The 19954-nt window shown below is 56.3% G+C and overlaps 2 protein-coding genes across 4 annotated transcripts in view; one reads left to right on the top strand and one right to left on the bottom strand.

Annotated features, from left to right (window-relative positions):
- The first annotated feature begins 2582 nt into the window (after positions 1-2582).
- Positions 2583-4412, top strand: CCDC70 (coiled-coil domain containing 70). Its single transcript, XM_054586645.1, has 2 exons — positions 2583-2653; positions 3685-4412. Exon 2 carries the CDS (start codon positions 3732-3734, stop codon positions 4410-4412), a length of 681 nt encoding a protein of 226 aa, XP_054442620.1. The 5' UTR covers positions 2583-2653; positions 3685-3731.
- Positions 4413-12740: 8328 nt separating this feature from the next.
- Positions 12741-19954, bottom strand: part of ATP7B (ATPase copper transporting beta) — a 54316-nt gene continuing 47102 nt past the window's right edge. Inside the window, exons 18-23 of one of the 3 annotated variants that reach the window (XM_054586500.1) lie at positions 18892-19034; positions 17352-17555; positions 17144-17261; positions 16008-16110; positions 14587-14870; positions 12741-14326 (exon numbers count right to left, since the gene is read on the bottom strand). In XM_054586500.1, the coding sequence (XP_054442475.1) occupies positions 14597-14870; positions 16008-16110; positions 17144-17261; positions 17352-17555; positions 18892-19034 (842 nt within the window). In that variant the 3' untranslated portion in view covers positions 12741-14326; positions 14587-14596. Of the gene's footprint in view, positions 14871-16007; positions 16111-17143; positions 17262-17351; positions 17556-18891; positions 19035-19954 lie in introns of all 3 variants that reach the window. The other 2 variants (XM_054586499.1, XM_054586502.1) reach the window with 2 other exon arrangements.

Below are 19954 nucleotides of genomic sequence, written 5' to 3' on the forward strand. Positions count from 1 at the left end.
ACCTGAAGAGAAGGGCTCTGTTTCCAGGATTGCCATATTATAGTATTTGTAATGTAACTGAATTATTTAAGACTGTGTTATTTAAAATTGTTTTATTTTAGTGTCCAATTTCAATAAAAACTTATGAGACATGCTGAAGAGAAAGAAAAGGACTAATGGCCCATAAACGGGGAAATAGCAATCAATAGAAACTATTATTCTGAGTTATTCTCTTTCTGGTTAGAAACTATCCCTGAAGGATTCCAGATGTTGGGCTTACTAGATCTAGATTTTAAATCAGCTATTACAAATATGGTCAAGGAACTAAAAGAAACCTAAAGAATTAAAGTATGAGAACTATGTCTTACCAGATGGGTGGGTATCAATAAAGACATAGAAATTTGTATATATATAAAAGAACCAAATAGAAATTCTTGAGTTGAAAATGAAAAATTGTGGGAATCAACAGAAGATTGGAACTGGCAGAAGAAAGAACCGATGAACTTAAAAACAAGTCCACTGAAATTATCCAGTTGAAGCAACAGCATGAAGAAAGAATGAAGACAAGTGAACAAAACCACAGGGACATGTGGTAAATTATCAAGTTACTAACATTATATTAGAGGTGCCCTACAAAGAGAGGAGGAAAAGAAAGTGTATTTAAAGACTTTTTGAGACACCAAAATGTCTCAAATTTGAGGAAAAACTGCCTTGATTCTGAATATCCAGGAAGCTCAGCCAACTGTAAGTGATACAAAGGCAAAAAGAGCCACATCTAGGCACGTAATTGTCAGACAAAGAGAGAACATGGGCAGCAGCAAGTGATTCGTCACACGTGCTTCCCCCCCCACCCCAAAACATGATTTCCCAGCAGCCCGCTCCCAGACACCACCCGGGTAGAATGTGAGATAACAATCACTAGCTGTTGAGGTCAGGGAGGACAAGGAAGGAATCTTCCAGACCCTTCTTGCTCTCTATCCACTGCTTCAAGTCTCTTACTCGGGGCTCCATCCGGGTCCACCCCTCCCTGTGAGCTAAGGACTGACAGGGGACAGAGGGACCCTCGCAAACAGTGCTGGGGCATCTGTGAAAACGGCATCACTAAGGATACGACACAACAATGGCTGCCCACTCTCTGAGGGCTGCCGGACTTGCCCCCTTGGCAAACAGCTAAGCGGTAAGTGACTGTTGGCTTTGGGTTGACTATTGGGTCCGAGTATAGCATAATGTATAATACTTTTCCTAAAGTAAGTTCCTAGTCTTTAAGTAGGATACTGGAGATTAAGCCTGTTTCTTTGATTCGTGATTTTTAGATCAATGTAGATGCTCATTTACCATTTTGTATTGTACTTTATATCTAAATACACAACTACATATTTGATATTGAACTTACGTTTATCTTTCTCAAAGATAATTTCAGTGGTAAGGACAGAAACTTAAGAGATTAATTTTTTTTTTTCCTGACATTCTGACGCAAGAGACTGCCACTTGTTCAGCTGGCATTTACTGAACATTTGTTACGCACCAGACATCATGCCAGATGCTAGAGGTAGAGCAGGCAGACCCAACGTGCCTAGTGGGGCGGGGGGGCCTCCACTCAGCCTGAACTTGAGGCCGGAGAGGCTGTCTGGAGGAGGTCATTCTTAGGCGAGTCGTGGGTGGCGAGGGGAAGTGAAGCGGGGTCAGGCAGAGCTACCCAGCGAGAACAGCACCAAGTGGCAGCGGGAACAACGTTCCTGCTTGCGAAGTTCCAGATGTCCAGGTCAGAGGAGGTGTCTGAAATGTCAGCCTGCCCTGGTGTATAGGGGCAGTTCTTAACTGTCCTTAGCGTGACCTTTCGGCGGTCTTACGCAACTGTTTGAACAGGCTTTAAAGTGATCTGTTTGAACAGGCTTTACACTTATTGAAGCTTCGGTTTTCTTAGTGACAAAATGGGATTAATCAACGGACTATCTATCTCACAGTGTGGCTGAAAGAATTAAATGGGTAATGTAGGTTAATTGCCTTACATAAAAAAGTGAGCAGGTAGTGATGTTATTACTGATATTACAATTAGAAAGGTTATTGTTATCAAAAGCTATCAGGCAACCCGAGTTGACCCTGAGGATTTGTTCATGGAGTTGCCCAATCTGACTCAACAAACCCTTGTTTAGGGCCAGCTGGGTGTTCTCGCAGCAGAAAGAAAGCAATGTAGGACTCAAAGAATGAGGAATCCCCCTTGCCCCCAAGATACTAATAGTTACGCAAATAGTAAGAATAAGACAAATAACCATAATACAACAGAAAATCTGAGCTCCCAACCTCAATGAAACTCAGTTCAATTCAACCCACGTTTGCAACATTCCCTTCTATACGCACAGCTTTATGTTAAATGTCAGGTTACAGGACCGGCAGCGTGGCTCGCTTACCCTAATTTCAATCAAACCTGACCAGTAAACAATGGGACAGTGCAGAGACAGGTAGCAGCGAGGAGGCGGGGATGAACTTTGGAGGCAGATTTCCGAGGGAATGGAAAAGCAGGCACTCAAGCCCATAGTGTGGGGGAAAGGTAATCCTGACAGAGGACGTGGCACGTGCCCTGGTGTGGAGACGGGACACGGTGATCGCGTCCGGAGAGCTGGATGTGGTAGCTCATTGGTACTGAGGCTTAGATTTGGACTGCAGTGGAGACCAGGTAGGAAGAGAGAGAGACAAGCGGGAGTCTGGTTGCAGAGAGCCTCCTCCGGCATTTGGATCTGACATTGGGCTGTGGGGTTTTGAACAGTTGCGAGCACCTCTGGGGTGCTGGGACGGTGCTCAGAAGCACCCCAAGGTGACAGCGTCAGGGGAGACGGGAGGGGGAACCCAGTACCAGGGACCAGTCAGGCTGCTTCCGGCGCCCTGGCCTGAACTGACCGTGGTCAAGGAAATGGGGCAGGGGCTGTGGGTTCGAGAGTCATTAAGGATCTTCACTGGCAGGGCTGGATGAGGGACTCACAGTCCGGCGAGGGAGAGGAAGCTGTCAAGGAGGAGCGCCAGGTTCTGGCTTGTGTGACTGGGTGGATGGCAATGCCACCAGCTGCCCACAGTGCAGAAACCCTCTCTTCACTCCCCCGCCCCACACACACTGGCTGTGTGTCCTTCCTTCTCCCCCACTCCCTGCTCCCACGTCAGAAAACAGAAAAAGGGGGAATCCTGCTAATCTGAAGGGACTCATATTGCTCCACAGTGTGCTGCTTGGCCAGACCCTGGCAGCTACTTCCAGAAAGCGCAGAAAGGAGACCAACGCCCTGACCACGTGTGAGCGCCCTTTGTCCCCCTGCACCGGAACTGTTTTCCCGTGCCTAGCCCTTTTTTCACCCGTTGACCCCCTTTTGTACTTACCAGATTTTTGTGGGTAGTTCTCTATCTGATCTCTCAAATATATGGCAATATTTGGAGATCTCCCTTTCCCTCCCCTTCCCTCTCCTTTCTTGTTGAGAAGCAATTTCCTTGTTTACTGAGATTCTATGTTGTTAGACATCTGGAGCTTGAATATATTGACAACACCATCAAAGCCATGACAACCAAGCATGATTTTCTACCAAAGCTTGTTCCTCAAACACCACCAAGGGGACAAAGAAAGAAATGGTCGGTTAAAGTTTCCCAAACCAAATGGTACCGACCCAAGGGCTGGTCCTCTGCGCTGCGATACTCATGAGCGTGTTCTCTCTGGTGCCCCCGCAGGGTCCGACCAGCCGACCTGGACTTGGCCAGCAGCCCTGTGGTCCATCATGGCCAACGTACTATCCTGGCTGAGCAAGAAGATGTTTCTCTTCAAGGTGTGTAAATGGATGGGACTTGCTTACTTCCAGTCGGTGGTGGGCTCCTTGCTCAACATTCGCCAGAAGAAGCTAACCCACCAGCTGCAGGAGGAAAAGGCTTTTCGTGAAGAGATAAAAATTTTCCGTGGGAAAATCGAAGACTTCAGGGCAGAGATGTGGCATTTCCGAGACAAGATCCGTGCTTTCCAGGGCCAGGCCCTGGACTTTTGGGAAGAGGAGAGACCTTTCTGGGAAGAGGAGAACACCTTCTGGGAAGAGGAAAGAGCCTTCTGGGAAATGGAAAAGTCTTTCCGGGAGGAGGAGGAAGCCTTTTGGAAAAAGTACCGTCTATTCTGGAAGAAGGGCAAGGCCTTGTGGGGGAGAGATCAGAACCTTCTTGAGGAGGACAGGGCTCTGTGGGAGGAAGAAAAGGCCCTGTGGGCAGAGGAGCGAGCCCTCCTGGAAGAGGAGAAGGCCCTGTGGGAAGAGAAGAAGTCCCTCTGGGAGGAACAGCACGCCCTCTGGGACGAGGAGAAGGTGTTCTGGGTGGAAGGCGGCGGCCATGTTGCTGAGGTGCAGATGCCCGAGAATGGGAACCGCAATGTGCCTGGGGGGCTGCGGCCGCCCGGCTTCTCCCGGAGCCGGGCATGAGCACAGGAGACGAGGCTTCATGGGGTCCAGACTCTGCTGGGCTGGGATTCGAGTCTGGGGTGACTCCGTGGGCTGGGGAAAATTGGCACTTTTTGGTCTCCTTGGTCCGAAAGATCTAATAAAGTCCTGAAGAGCGAATTGGAAAACCGACTCCTTCAAGAAAGGCCAGGTCCCCATTTTCCAGGTTGTGTGATTCTTGAAGGCTGGGGTCCTGTCCTCCAAGCTGTATTGCTGGCTGCAGAGCTTGGTCCCGGGAGCCCGCCGAGAGCCTGGCATGCGTGGGTGTCGGTGACAGAGAGTACACGCCTCCTTCAAAGTCAGAATTCGGGGGACCTGGGAAAAGAGAGGCTCAGACAATGCCAGCTGGAAACACACAGGGACGCAGGGGCTGAGACATCTGTGCCTCTGTCACTTTGTGGGGCACTCAGGTGTCCTCCACTCCATGCAGTCCTGGAGGCCAGGAGTTGAGAGCTTTCTAGAAAAGCCCACCACGCAGTGAACACGTCTTTGATGCCTCATCCTCACGTGGAAGGCCATTTAGAACACACAGGCCCAGTCCTCTCATCGGCCGCCTGCCCGTGGTGCCCTGTTTCCACCTCACTCCCTCAACCGCCCATCCTCTGCAGCAGGAGAAAGGGGCATGGGTGGGGCTGAGGCTCTTGGGCGCACCCTCAAAAGCACTTCCCTTCCCTGAGGGAGGAGTCAGAGCGGGCAGCACAGAAGGATCGCCTGGGAGTCTTCACACAAGTCGCACAGTACTTGCATTTCTGCGTTATCAATGCCTGCCTTTGCGTTTTCCTCCTTCCATTCATTTAAAATTGAAATGAAGGCAATACATGAAATGAATGTACATGAGTGAGGTCAACTAATGCCCAACTTTATTAGGTGGTCTTTATGAGCATGGGGATGGAAATCAGCGCGCCTTCCCCACGTTTGTGACGTTAGAAATGTCAGGGCCAACGTCTCCCATTTTGCTCCTTCTTAGGCCTGGCCCTCGTGGTTATTACCACATCGACTGGCCTCGCCTATGCACAGCCCTTACACTCGACAAGCACTTTCATCTTCGCCAACTCACGTAACCTTCACCACAGCTCTGTGGGTCGACAGGGCAGGCACATAAACCCATTGTACGGATGAGAAAACAGAGCACTAGTGAAGCAAAGTGCTTGCATACGGCCAGGCAAGCAGCCCATGGAAGGGCCAGGACTAGAACTCACCTAGTCGGCCTCTTGGTCCCATTTATTTTCTGATATAGCCCTGGGTCATGGAACCTTCAGGGTAGCCCAGCCAATAATGGCGTCAGGGCTGGATCAACCTTAAAGCCACACGGTGGTTTGGGGGAATGGAGGAACGCTGGGGAGAGGAGAAAGGACAGGGTCCCCCTAGGTGTGTGGAGTAAATGCTCCCAGTCACAGGAGGTGGCAGGCCCCTGTGCCTGGGTGTCATTCTGGGGAAGCAGGAGTTCTGCGCAAGCCCCCCCGAGTCTTCCTTTGCCACACACACCCGGCCTTGCCTGCTCGGCTTCCAGAGGGCTCTGGGCAAAGACAGCAGCTGTGGGAACAAGAAGCTGGTGCTGAGAATCCCATTTCCAGGGGGACGGGGCGGGGGGGGTCCTCCCTCAAGGAGACCCGTCCAATGGATGGCACGCAGCATGGCAGGAACTCCAGTGCAGCGGAGCTGCAGATGCAGCATCCCCAGGAATTCCGCCCCAAACAAAAGCAGATGGGAGGTTGTTGATGTTGAGAGCAAAAGATGTAAAGCAGGTGGAGGCTGGCGGCGGGAGCATGCTGCGTGGGCGCGCAGCTTCTCACCTCTGGGTGATCATCACTGCTCTTAGCACAAACAGAGGCAGGTCTCTCCCCAGCCTCGGCAGCGCCACTGAGCTCCTGCAAGGTTTCCTGGGTGTTCCGTGACTCCAGACCCAGGCAGCCTTCTGGGGACAGCTGGGCTCCTCTGCCTCGATCTCCTGGCAGCGGGGTGGGTCTCCCGTCCTGACTCAGGGTCCTGCTCACTCAGCTGGGCCCCAGGTTCACAACCATAATGCAGACACTGGCAGATGCAGGTGCCAGGCGGAGTGTCTGTTGCTGTAACTCATGCCTCACCATGAAATTCACGCTGAGGAACGGTCACCTTCCCCCAAAACAGGAACACCCCCTCCCGCTGAAGCTCTTACCTGAACCTGCCAGGAGGGGAGCGACAGCACTTCAGAAACACAGTGGGTGGGTCCGGGACATGGAGCTCCCGGGGGAATGCCGGCCACACGTGCAGGCTGTGGGCTTCATGCATCAGACACACCAAACGTGCTTGTGGCAAAGGCGGTCCCTGGGTTCTGCCTACAGAATCTGAGTCTCTGGGACTAAGAAGCAACGCCTGCGTTTTTAAGATGTTTTCTGGACCATTCTGATGCAAACTAAATTCTGGAAACCGCTTAAATGTAGTAGAAAGAGCCCTGGGAGAGAAGCCAAAGGCCCCCATTCTGTCTCCAGCCTGCCACTCGTGGTTAAGAGCGTGGGCACACAGGTGGCACCGCTGTCTCCGCAGCTGCAGAAGTCGTGGGCATCTGGACTGAAGAAGCTCCTGGCTGGTGAGTGTTAGGAGCTTGGTATGAAATGGGGAGCTTCTCCTGAGTGGTTAAGATGGGGAAGAACAGTTCAGGGGACCTGTGTCCTTTCTCTGCAGCCCCGGAACAGCCTCCCTGCATGCGGAGGTGTAGCCAAATCACAGCCCCCAGCTCCTGTTTGCTGGATACACAGGAGAAGGGAAGATCAGGTATCAAAGAGGCAGCACCTGAAGCGACCTCACAAAGCTCTTGCTAACTTGCCACCGTCTGTGCACGGGCCCGAATCCCCTCTCAGTAGCCTGGGCCCGCTTCTAGGGGACAAAGTTACACTCGGTATAGTGTAAGAGATGCAAGTGCCAAGTAAGAAAAAAAATATTCATCTGGTAAAGATTCACTATGGGTCACAGACCAATGACACACCAAAACTCCCTGCTGTAGTTAACCTGGATTTTGCTAGAACCTTCTTGACATCCCTATACATTCCCTGAGAGGTAGTGGGTGCCTGGAGATGCCGAAGAGAGTTCTCTGGTCCTCCAAGGGTGACTGTGCTTGCGTGTCATCTTTGGAACTTGTGACATGGCTTACCATTGAACTCAGACCCAGAAGAACAGGTCCTGCGTTAACTCATTGTTGTTCATAGCTGTGGAGGCAGCGTGAGAACGTGAATGGGCTTAGCTCAGGGGTCAGACAGGTAGTCCCAGGTGCCAGCAGCATCCGCATCGCTCACCAGAGGATGGCTCTGCGTTTCCTAGGGCAGCTCTAACAAATCACCACAAACATGGCGGCTTTAAGCAACAGAAATCGACTGTCTCACCGCTCTGGAGACCAGGTGTCTGAAATTGGGGTGCTGTCGGGTCGGGTGCTGAAGGCCCTGGGGACCAGTGCATCCCAGGACCCTCTCCCAGCTTCTGTTGGCTGCTGGCCATCTCTGGCAGGCAAGACGCATCATTCCAACCCCCGCAAAATATTTCTAATAAGACACATAAAATCTGAAACAACCAAGGAGCTAAGGGACGCAGTTTGCTTTTACCTGTGGTGTTTTGAAATTTACGATGAGGTCTTTTTCCCCACTTCTTCTAATCGCTTTGGCACCAAAGGTGCATAGCGTCCCTCTCTCTGCTAGCCACCGCATTGTTTACGACAGCCAAGAAACGAGAGTGGTGCCTCCTAAAGGGGCAATTCAACAGCAGGAATCTCTGGGAATGGCTGTAATTGTATTGTCTGCCTGCTCTCCACGCTGGCGACCGCGTGTGGTCGGCGAGCTGTCCTGTGTGCGCTCGCCTGCGTCTCTCCCTCGCTGGGTTTTCAGCTGCATTGCGGGGCCACTGAAAACAGCCTGAATCCGGGCCAGGCTGCACCCAGGCGTGGACGCCCAAAGCCCAGGTGCCAGAAGCGGAGGGAGGCCAGCCCGGGTCCGCAGCCGCTCCATGCCTGTCCTCTGCCGCGCGGGGGCCTCCCCCGGAGCACCTGGACAGACAGCCAGGAAACACAGGCTGTGCCCGGCGGCTGGGACTTTCCCCTGGAAAACGTACCCACGGGGCAAACATCTGAAGCCTCAGGAAAAAAGTTATTGCCACACGTGCTCCAAAGACGACAAGTAAAATCACCACAATGTGTTGTCACGGAGGGGCGGAGGGACCCTTGCCCACTAGCAACCTTTGTGCCCATTTTCCTAACTCCCACTGGTCACCAGCATCTTTCAAACAATCAATCAAATTTTCTAGGAGACAGTATCCCACTGCCAGACAATCCGGGTCCCACTGGGAGTCTTCAGCACATGTTCCCCACGGGAGGGACATCACGTCGGGGCCGTTAATGATAACTCGCGTCTGGAAGTGGCTAACGTGCCCCGGGCACGGTGCTAGGCACGCCCGCCCGCAGTGCCTTGTGGCCTTCGCAAGCCAGCGGAGGGGAGTTCACTCCTCCTATACTGGTTCGGAAGCTCAGGACGGCAGGGTGCCGCTCCTCGAGGGGTACGGCCAGGTTTTGACCGAGGTCTGCCCATCTCTGAGGCTGGGAGCGGTTAACCTCTCCACCACCGTGCAGGCTCGGCGGGGATGTCCTCTCGGGGATGTCCTCTCAGGGACTCAGGGCAGGCTGCCGGGGAGTGCCAGGCTCTAGGACCACTGGAAACACGAGAACCGGAGTGCACAGCAACTGGACAAAGGCTGTTCCTTTTAAAGCAACCTGCACAGTCTGTGAAGGCTTAGAAGCTGACCCATACGTAGGTGCTTCCTCCGGCCCAAACAAAGAACGCACAAAGATGGTTGTTACCAGTCAGGATGGAAAGGCTGTGAGTTTGTTTGCCCCCTCCCCACCCTCCCACCTAGAATACGGCCACGGCCACCGCCACCGCCGCCGCCGCTGCAGCGGCAGCAGTAGCAGCAGCTGACACCTGCTGAACACTCGGGAGGTGCTTACCCCCGACCTCGTTCTATCCTCTCCACAACCTGGGGGCGTGGAAACCGTGATCACCCCCATTTCGTCCAGATGCCAACGCTGAGGCCTCAGGTCATGCTTTGTTACTTTTTTTTGAAATTGTGTCAAGACCTAAAGAAGACTGGACAGCAGGCCCACCACCCATCAAGGTTGCCTGAATCCATCGGTCGCCTCGCGCTTGTGTGGGTGGGGGCTTCCTGTGGGCTGCCTCCCCCACCCTCGGATCTCAGCACAGCAAAAAGGGCCCTGCTCCTCGGTGAACAGGTGAGAAATGAGAGGTCTGCAGCCGGTCAGTGGTGGCCCCATGCCGCCAGCATTGTACTGGGCACGGGGGGCGGGGGGGGGGGGACTCAGGTCTGCCCAGCGGGTGGGCTGGGGGCCTTGAGCCCAAGCAAACACAGGAGTCTCAGAACTTGGAGCTTTGGAGCCACCCAGAGGCACTGTGAGCCCTTAGAAACCTTTTTTGGTTGATGTTCAAGCTTAAAAAAAAAAATCTAAACCTGCCAGAAAATGCTATGAATCTCAGACCGCGGGTGATAATAAGTTGTCACAGTTGTGCCAACCTAGCAATGTGTGTGCTCAGCGAAGTGAACACTGGAGGTTCTGAGAGCTGGGCTGCAGCCACGCGTGTAAGCGCATCGTAGAGCGCGGCGCCGTGGCCAGGGCGGGACTCCAGCCCCACGTCAGACCCATCCACCCGCATTTCCACCACAATGATGGTCCATTTGAATTTCCAGATGCATCAAAATGATCGCGAGGATCCGGGCTCTGGCTGCAGACGGGGAGGTTGTTTTGGTCAGAGAGACACCTGGTGGCCCATGAGACAAACCACACTGCCCTGTCACAGGACGCCACGCGGGCCCCAAGCCTGGCCCCCAGGGGTGCCGGGGAGGCCCAGCTGCCTCTGCCAACGCGAGCGCCTGGTGTCTGCTTCGTAGGGCGGGTGGGGGCCCGGGGGCACAACGGATGGGGCCCCTGCGGCCCGGGGCCAGCGGGCTTTAACACCGCCGGCTCTGGGCCCTGGACAGCTGCCTTTGCCCCCCTCAGCGGGGTCCTCCCCTCTCTGCAGAGGGGACAGTGACACACGTAGCTCTTGATGCCACTGAGGACCAGCTCAGCAAGAGCGCCAGAGCCTCCTGCAGCCCCCGCGGTGTTTGAACGTTGGCTGTTGCCTGTCCTTACTGAGAACCAGGCGCCCCATCCCCGGGGCCCGCTGCAGCCACGCGAAAGGCTGCAATTTGGTGAGGGAGCTGGGGCCCTGTGGGCGGGCGGACGTCGCTCTTATGTCTGCATTCGTCTTCCGGAGTAGAGTGACGGAGCCTTCGGGATCGCGCAGCATCATTTAATGTGCCCTTTAATTTCGACCCCTGTCACTGCCTTCACACAAGGGAAAGTAGCAGACAAGTAGACGTCTCCCCCCAGAACGAACCCACACAATGGTGCTCATTTCCCTGCCCAAGCGGAGTGTGAAAATTGCAGAAAGTGGTGATTTAACTTCTACCAGCTCCACAACACTCTCCAGAACGCAGTCAGCGTTCCCACAGTCCCACCCATGGGGCAAGCAGAAAGGGAACCAGAGCCCGCACGAACGGTTGCTTCGCGCATTCCTTACTCCTTTTTAAACAACTGATGCGGTTAAGAAAATTTGTACGCAAAGAATAACTCAAGAAGATTTTTATATGCATTAGGGAATTTACGGAAATACTGACATGAAATTTTTAAAGCAAAAAACGGCCCTCTAAATTCAAATCTTTTTCTAATTAACCTCTTTGATTTTGCTATGCTGTGTTTTATTAAAACAAGCCTCACTTTTATTGATATTGGTTCTTTAGTAAACTAGTAGAAAAACTTAGGGATTTTTTTTTTGACATGCCAATTTCCAGTTGTCATTTTAAAAAATACCAGAATTATTGTATCCCCTTGCTTCTTCACTAAGGCCTAACAGACGGAAAACTTGTCAAGAATGCACAGATGTTATGATTTATGCGGCTGCACGCAGAATCATATCGAAGAATTTTGCTCAAGTGTTAGAAAGCGTCTGTCTTCCCAAGAAATCCAGTCCCTTCCTAAGGCAGCATCGACGTCTCCTTTCCACCAGGAAACATGCTTACAGCATGAAACTCCCGCCCTGGCGTCCAGGAGCCAGGCGAGCCTGGCGAGCAGCCGGACGGGGCGAGCTGTGCCGCAGGCCCCAGGGCGTGCCACGCGCCACGCCGATCCGCGATCCACTCCAGCACGCGGTCAAACAGAGCCACCAGACCATCAATCCCCTCAGTGATTCCACGGAGAAGGGCTGGTGCCAGGGTGCGAGCGGGAGCCTTTTTTTTTTTTTTAAGCTTTTATTTTAGAGAGAGGGGAAAGGAAGGAGAGAGGGAGAGAAACATCCATGTGTGGCTGCCTCGCGCGCGCCCCCTACTGGGGACCTGGCCCGCAACCCAGGCCTGTGCCCTGAGTGGGAATCCAACCCGTGACCCTTTGGTTCGCAGGCTCCTGCTCAGCCCCCTGAGCTACGCCAGCCAGGGCAGGGGGGAACCCTGGACTCTGGTAAAGGCTCCTGTCACCAGGGCACCTGTGGAACTTGCCAGGATGCCCGAGTTCCAGAGTAAGTCTGTGCCAGGGAAGACCCCACGTCTACTTCTCCTGGCAGGCCGGGAACCCCACATCCCCGCCTGCCGCGATTGTCCCCGCGTAGGCCTGGCGTCCCGGCATCGTCATCAACGGCCCCGCCTTTCATCCTCCAGTCTCCTGGTTTGGGTAATAAGGACCCTGCGGCCGCCCCTTCAGGCGTCTGCCCCCCCCCCCGCCCCGCCCCACCCGCCACAGATGCCCAGAGCCTCCCCAGCAGAGCCCCTGGGTCCAAGCTCTTCTACCGCCCCCCCCAACCTCCCGGACTTCTTTAGGGCCATGGGGGCCAGAACACAGCCACGCGGGTTAACCCGTGTGTGTCTGAGAGCAGCGTTTTGGAGACAACCCCTCTGACTGGAGGGGGCATCTCCAGGGTGACCCGGGCTGTGCCCCCGGGGACAGATGCCCTGGCGTGGGCGGCCCTTGACCTTCCGAGGGCTCGCCCGGGGCTGGGTGGACAATGGGAGGGCTTGGGCGGCCCTCTGGCTCTCCGTGGTTAGGACCCGGCCCTTCTCCCCTTGAAGGGCACAGCGAGCAAAGCCAGCCCCGCGGGAGTCTCCCCGAAGGCGGCGCTGCCGGTCCCGGCTGCACCCCCCACTCAGACAATGCCAGCCAGAAACACGTGTTTTTCTAATGAATAAAAAGAAACTTTATTCTAACACCACATATAAAGTTTCTGAAGTACGAATTGTTCTTATCTAACTCTCCTCCCCTCCCTGCAAATTCTTATACTTTGAACACCTAAAAGTTTATTTTCTGTACAATACATAAATATCTTCATGTCTACATAAACATATTTACGGTCCTAAAAGCTTTTTGAAAAATCAACGCAACTGGTGTCTCCAGAAGATGATTAGCCTGGTTAGAAGAGACAGTCCCCAAGCATAGCCAGGACTAAAGACAAATGGGGACACGTGGCAGGAAGGGGCTGGGGAGGAAAAGGAAGATGGGAAAGAATAAAAACACAGCAAAACCCTGCACTTGGATTTTAGAGGATAAGACCCAACAAAAACTCAATTACTTGCAAAAACAAGAACAAATCATCCAAGGGAAGGAGACGTGGCCTTGTGATCAAATTTCATTCCATGTCCCTCCCACGGACACATCGCCTGGCAGGCTTGTTATTCCAGGAGCAAGGGCCTTTCCGGTTTATTTTTATCAAGGGAAACATTCAAGACACAGCAGCAGTACAGAAAGACGGCAGAGCCCACAGGCCTCGGCTTGGACGCCAGCTCTGGCACGTGTGCTGGCGGCGTGGTCCCGGCAGGATGCTCAGCCCCCGGAGCCTGCTTCAGGGTGGACCATGTATTTGCTGGGCTGGTTTGTTGGGAGGATTAGCGGTAACTTGTGAAAAGCGTTCAACATTGCCTTGGAAAATAACTGACAATAAATTAAACGATTTTGTGCGTGCAACAAGGGATTCCCCTTAGAATTTAGACTAGGCAGAGCATTTACGATTCTAAGATTCTGATTCTACTACTCTATTCCCACGTCAGCAACTGCAAAGTCTGAAATTAGCCATGTTCCCATCCCTTCAACGTGACGCAGTCACGAAGAGCCATTGAAAAGTGACAAAAGGACTTGGCCTTTGCAAGGCCGGCGGCCACCCCTTTACTAAAGCACCACCAGCTCAGAGTGCAGCAGCGGCAGCAGCTTGTGGAGGGGCTGTGACGCCTCTGAATTGCATGATGTCAGGGGCACCCTTCACATGGCTTCTCTCTTGGACTGTGACAGTCACATGACAGACCCTGTCACCGAAGCTCCTGGTGCCATGAAGGAGGTTCCTGCAGGCACAGGCCTCCCCCACAGGTTCTGGGGGCTGAAGCACAGGGACCCCACAGGAGGCGGGATTTCTCAAGCCTCGGGCTCGGAGCCCTTCCCTCCCACAGGGCAGCCCTTGTGGGGCGAGAAGCCCGGCCCCCACAGGGAGGCGGCCCCTCAGCAGGCTCGGGCTGTCCCCGGCCTGGGGTGGAGGCTCAGGGGCCCTGGCTGCGCTGGGAGCAAGCCGACCCAGGCAGGGCGCTGGCGCCCGCACTGCAGCCGCGACCGCGAGGACGTCAGTCCTGCCCTGAAAGATGGTGAGGGTGCCACCCAGCGTCAAGGACAGAAAAGAAACAGATTGTAGCAGTGGAGAGTAAAGGGCGCATGTGAGGTAAGCCGGTCTTAGGTACGCGATGCCCGCGGGCGTTGTAACCAAGGGGACAGCGCTGAGGTTTCCCGTGAGCTCTGTGGCAAGGCTCCGCTGCGTCCGGGCGAGGCGAGAGTTTCCTCATTTCACAAGCGGTCATCCCTGAGGCCGAAGCAGAGGTCTGTCAGCAGGGCTGGCTGTCCCCTCCTCCAGAGGCCACACCAACGGCACGGCAAGGCCTTGCCGGGGCCGTGGGGTCCAGGCAGGTGGCCCTACCCGGGAGCCCCATCTGGGCCACGCCACGTGCGGCAAGAGGAAAGATCCAGCATGTCCGGGGGGTGAAAGGCTTGCCCAAGGCTTCGCCCGCCCCGCGGGGCCAGAGCTGCTGGTCAGTGCGGAGAGGGGCCCCTGGGCAGGCGCACCTGGGGGCTTTCAGATGCACTGCTCCTCGTCCCTGTCATTCAGGAGCAGGGACCACTTGTCCCCGCCGTCCTCGGCCGGGGGGCTGTGCCGAGACGGCTGGTCGGACTTCAGGGAGGACAGAGACACCTGGCTGACGTAGCTGACCTGGTCGTGGGGCGGGGCCCTGGGGGAATCCCACCGCCGGTCGTCCATGCCCACGTGCACGCTGACCTGGGACGCGGTGAGGGGCCGCACACGGCCCCGGGCCTGGGCCTCGTACCTCTCCAGGTCAGGCTTCTTATACCTGCAAAGCGAGAACCCAGGAGCATGTGAGCTGCTCTGGACACAGGCTTTCACAGCCCGATAAAGGCCCCTCACCCGCCTTTCAATGACGTGCAGCATCAAGCCCCTGGGGCCAGGGGAACATCGCCCCATTTAGACAGACACACAGACGGACACTCCCTGTCCAGGTGCCCGGCACCTGGGAGGCCTTTTATTACATGAAAGCATCAGCAACCACGCGTCCATTGTAAGAAAGGGAAACTGTCAACACACAGGGATCCCACGTCTGCACACACACAGTCGCAAGCCACACAGCAGCGCTTCGGTCCACCACGGACCCACATCTGTGACGGAGGCCCGCGACACTATGATGGAGCTGCAAAATCCCTGTCACCTAGAGATGTCGTAGCCCCTGTGATGTTGCACCACAACGCGCGACTCCCGCATGTGTGCTGCAGCTGCTGTGAACAAGCCTGCCGCGCGGCCAGCCGCACACAAGTACAGCGCCGACAATGACGCACAGTGTGTGACACGCTATCATGGTAACAGATGGCCACGTGAACCATTTACATATATACACACTGTCCACTGTTCTTTTAGAGTGCACACTTTCTATTTGTTAAAAACGTGCTGTAAAGCACTGTGTGCGTGCCTTCCACGGTGGCTGCCTCTCCCGGCCGCGCCGCCCTCTCCGGTGCCCGAGTCACTCCAGTGTCACTCTGTGCGGTGGCTGCTGTACAGGCGGGTAACCTGGGAGCGCCGGGCGATGCTGCGGAGCCTGGCGTGCAGCCAGCTGACCACCCAGGTTTGGTGAGGGCCTCTGTGACGCTCCCAAATGGCCGCAGTTGCCCAAGGACACGTTTCTCAGAACGCGGCCCCTGTGGGTAGGCGGCGGGAGGCTGGATTTACATAAGCAGCCCTTGAGTGGAGTAACTAGACGGGCCCAGCACGTGATGGCTGGTTGGTGACAGATGCTGTGCTCCTGGCGCTAAGAAATCTTCGTACAAATACGCGCTCGGCTCCACTCAGTCCCTTTGGTGCCCGCCTGAGGCGAATGGGTCAGACCTGTCACGCCTGCCGCCAGCCAACACCAGCTCCGAGCCCGCGGCGCGAAGGGGCCCCGCCAATATGGCCTCGCTCCCGCCGCGTGGGGACTCACCACTTGAGCTGCAGCGACGACAGAACCACAGACACGGAGGACGCCGCCATGGCCGCCGAGCCCATCCACGGCTGCAGCACGACGCCGAGGGGCATGAAGACGCCTGCCGAGGGGGACGCGACCCTCACCCTGCGGCCCGAGCGGAGCGCAGGGAGAGGGCCCACCGCGGAGGTCTCGGCAAGGGCCCGGGCCCTGCTGCCCCGCGCCAACGCCCCCGGGCGGGCTGTCTCAGGGCTGGGCAGTGGGGGGGCGCTGTCGAGGGGCTGGGGTCTCCCACCCGCCTGGACCTTCCTGGGCCGTCCACAGGCGCCATCACCATTTTAAAGGAACACCCCAGGGGGCAGGAGCTTGCAAGGACCAGAGCCAGCCGCCGGTGGGGGTGGGGGGAATGGCGGCCCTGGGGCACTGCGGGGACTGTGTGCCCGGCTTGTCTCCGCTCTGCGCTGCAGAGCGCCTTTCTCAAGGGCACTGAGAGCCAGGCTTCTGGTCAGGGCCGGCCGGGCGCAGGAGGCTCAGGCGGACGCGCCACCGCGTGTGAGGCTCCGCGACCCACGCTGGCGCAAAGGGGGACCAGGCGTGGGAGTGTCGCGTTTAAAAACTTCAGGCCTCAGCCCCTGCGGGAGCGCCTCCTTGTGGAAGTGTCTGGAACGCTTCCCTAGCTGGCAACACAACAGTCAACGGGGACGGGAGCAGCCGTTAGGCGGAAAAATTCCAGCTCTGCCCATGACCGTTCCTGTGAGACCGACAACCTTGGGCAGAAGAATGTTGAGGGCAAGGTCCGAACACCTGAACCACGGCGCGTCGCATGCAGCAAGTGCCCCACACTGTTCATTGTGATTGTTTTTCAAACCATATGTGTAACAAATGGGTCAGAAAACAAATGGTTCAGAAACAGCAACCAGTCAAGCGCCTTGGGCAGCTTTTCAGGGGGCACCGGAGTGAATGCAGGTTTGCGTGGTCACCGCAGTTTCTCATTTACCTTTAGAGACTTGGCAAGCAGAGAACATAATGAAATCAACTCTTTCTAAACTGCCCGGGCCGCCCAGCCGGCCAGGAGGGCTGCTCACGAAGTGCGGCGGGCACCGCAGGCAGAGAGCTGGAGTCCAAGGCACGGAGTGGACTGGGAGCCCCCTTACCTGCCGCGATGGGGACCCCGACCAGGTTATAGATCAGCGCCAGCACCAGGTTGAGCCGAATCCGCCAGACGGTCCTCTTGGAGAGGCGAATGCCAGCCACCACGTCGAGCAGGTCGTTCTGCAGGAGAGGGACACCCGCTGAGTCCAGGGCTGTGCCCTGCGGCCCTCAGCGCGCGCGGGGGAGGGGCAGCGCAGCGAGCGGGCTCACTCGGATGAGAACGACGTCGGCCGCCTCGAGGGCGACGTCCGTGCCTGCCCCGATGGCGATGCCCACGTCGGCCTGGACCAAGGCGGGGGCATCGTTGACCCCATCCCCCACCATGGCCACCTTCTTCCCTGCCTTCTGCAGCTCCTGGATCTTGGCCACCTTGTGGGAAGGCAGCACCTCTGCGAAGACTTTGTTGATGCCAACCTGAAAGGACAGGGGGACAGCAGTCCAAAAATAAATACAGGACAACAGCCAGCGTTGGCAAAGGACAGGAACAGTAGAGCACCCGAGAGTCATCCCGCCCCCGCCCCTCAAGGTCCAGGTAATGACTCCAGTCACTAAGCCCTCCAGGCTCCAGCTCACGGGACCAGTTCACCCCTGACCCCATGGCAAGGCCAGTGCTTTGGGGCCCTCACGGGCCTCCCTGCCCACACCCCTGCCTCCAACTCCCTTCTCCATATGCCGCCCAGTGTGTCCAAAACAACCACCCTTTGGTCATTTACTCTCCTGCTCCAAGTCCTCCAAGGACCCCAGTGTCCTCAGGACAACAGCTCAGCTCCTTGGCCTGCTCCCCAGGCCCCCTTAGGTCTCCACTGTCTCCAGCGCCTCCAGGTCCCCGCGGGCGCACCCTGCGCCGCGCGCTCCCTGCACCCTCCAGCCAACGGCAACTCCTCTCGCCTGCTCTGTCCTGCAAAGGTCGGCTTGCGCTCCCCAGCCTGCCCCTCTTCCCCGTCGGACCATGCCTGACTCGGGCGGCCCCTCCCCAGGGAAGGCACCTGGCCTGTGCCCAGCGGCTCCCACGTGCACTCCTCTGTTGAAGCACCAAGCGCTCGTTTGTAACTGGTCACTGGTTTGCCCTCCTCCTGGGACTGCGAGCCCCTTCAGGGCAGGCGCCCTCCTCACATCCCTCTGAAGTCTGCCCGCGTGTGGGCCGCGCTTCGCAAGTGCTTGCTGAGTGGGCGAACGGGCTTTCACCAAAAGGGGAGTGGCTCAGCGAGTCCATCGTTAGCAAGGAGCGCCCCAGAGACAGGTACTGCTGCTTCCCTCGCCAGGAGCAACCGTCCCCAAAAGCGTGCATGGCGACGCACGTTTGGGGGAGGCGGGGTGCCTACGCTTTCTGGGAACGTGCACGGGAACCCCCCGCAGGCTGGGCCGGGCTGCCCGGTCCGCCGTGTGTCTGGCACACACAGCCGGGAGGCGATGAGCTGGCAAGCCATTCCTTCGACCTAAGGGCTCCAGAGCTGTTTGTTTACGCCAGTCCTGAAGCCATGGGGGATTTGCTTGTTTGTTTGTTCGTCCTTTGGGAAGACTGGGAAATGGAGAAAGATGGAACTGCTGCTCCGGGCTGCAGCCCTGTGACCTCGCTGTGGCCCCGGTGGCCCCGGGGCGGGGGTTGATGGGGGCAGGGGGGCAGCTAGCCAGGGGAGCTGCACGGGGCAGAGCTGAGGGCTGACGCACCCTTTGCTTCCTTTTCTTCTCCACCTGCCCTACGAGCTCAACACCTCCGCTGCGTGGAGGAGGGAGGAGGGCCCGGCCGTACCTGGGTGGCGATGGCTCTGGCGGTCTTGCGGTTGTCCCCGGTGATGAGGGCCACGTCCACACCCATGCTCTTCAGCGTGTGCACAGCCAGGGCGGCCTCTGGCTTGGCGTCGTCCGCGATGGCGATCATCCCGCAGAGCAGCCCTGCGGGGACAGCGCGGTGAGGGCCCGCGGGGCCGGCCCGCTGCATGCAGGGAACGGCCTCCGTCCTGTCACGCCACACGCAAAACCCAAAACACCCAGTCACAGAACGCGATGCGGTTTGATTCTGGCTTTTAGAATCCACACACATTGACAGATGCACCCGGAGTCTGGAAGGACTGTCACACGGTCAACCGTGGCTCTCTGAGGGGTAGGGTGACAACTGACTCCGTTTTCCTCTTTCTAGCTCTCAGAATTTCCCACATGTTCTGCAAGGCACCTCTATGTGCAGAGTATCTGGCCCATTAACTCAATACATGTTCGCTATTAAAATACAGCAAATACACCAAATGCTACTTAGAACTCAATGAATGTCCCAACAGCGAGAAAATAAACTTTTTTTTTTCTCTTATGACAAAACACACTTGTATAGAATTTCCCCCCCCGAGCGAATCTTTTAGATGCTGAGCAGGCGTGGTGGGAGCAGAGTGAGGGGCTGAGACGCCGGGGCCCGACCCCTTCCGTGGGGCCGACGCTGGGCCCCTGGGCCGAGGGCACTACGGGCTCACGAGGGCTTAGGAGGTGGCGTGGCGGGGGGAGGAGGGGAAAAAGAAGGGAACGGGAAAGACGACGTGCCTGGCTGAAGCAGTCAGAGGACAGCAACATAAATCATGTCTTATTTGCAATAGTTTTACGAACACTAGCAGAAACTACTATCAACAGAGTAAGACTGTAATCTCTCTAAGACCTACAGCCCAAGACAGAACTGGGAACTGAGCCTCCGCTCAGTCTGGGAGGCCGGGAGGGAAGCTGCGGGATCTTGCTGCGTGAAGGCACGCTGCAGTCAGGCTCCCGGAGCATGAGCTCTGTGGCCCGCCCACGGCCGGCCTGGCCGGGAGACTTCTAGGGGCCAGGAGCCGGTG

Source organism: Pteronotus mesoamericanus, unplaced genomic scaffold, assembly GCF_021234165.1.
Source record: "Pteronotus mesoamericanus isolate MK-2021 breed Mesoamerican mustached bat unplaced genomic scaffold, CSHL_Meso_final contig_94, whole genome shotgun sequence".
Lineage (NCBI taxonomy): Eukaryota > Metazoa > Chordata > Mammalia > Chiroptera > Mormoopidae > Pteronotus > Pteronotus mesoamericanus.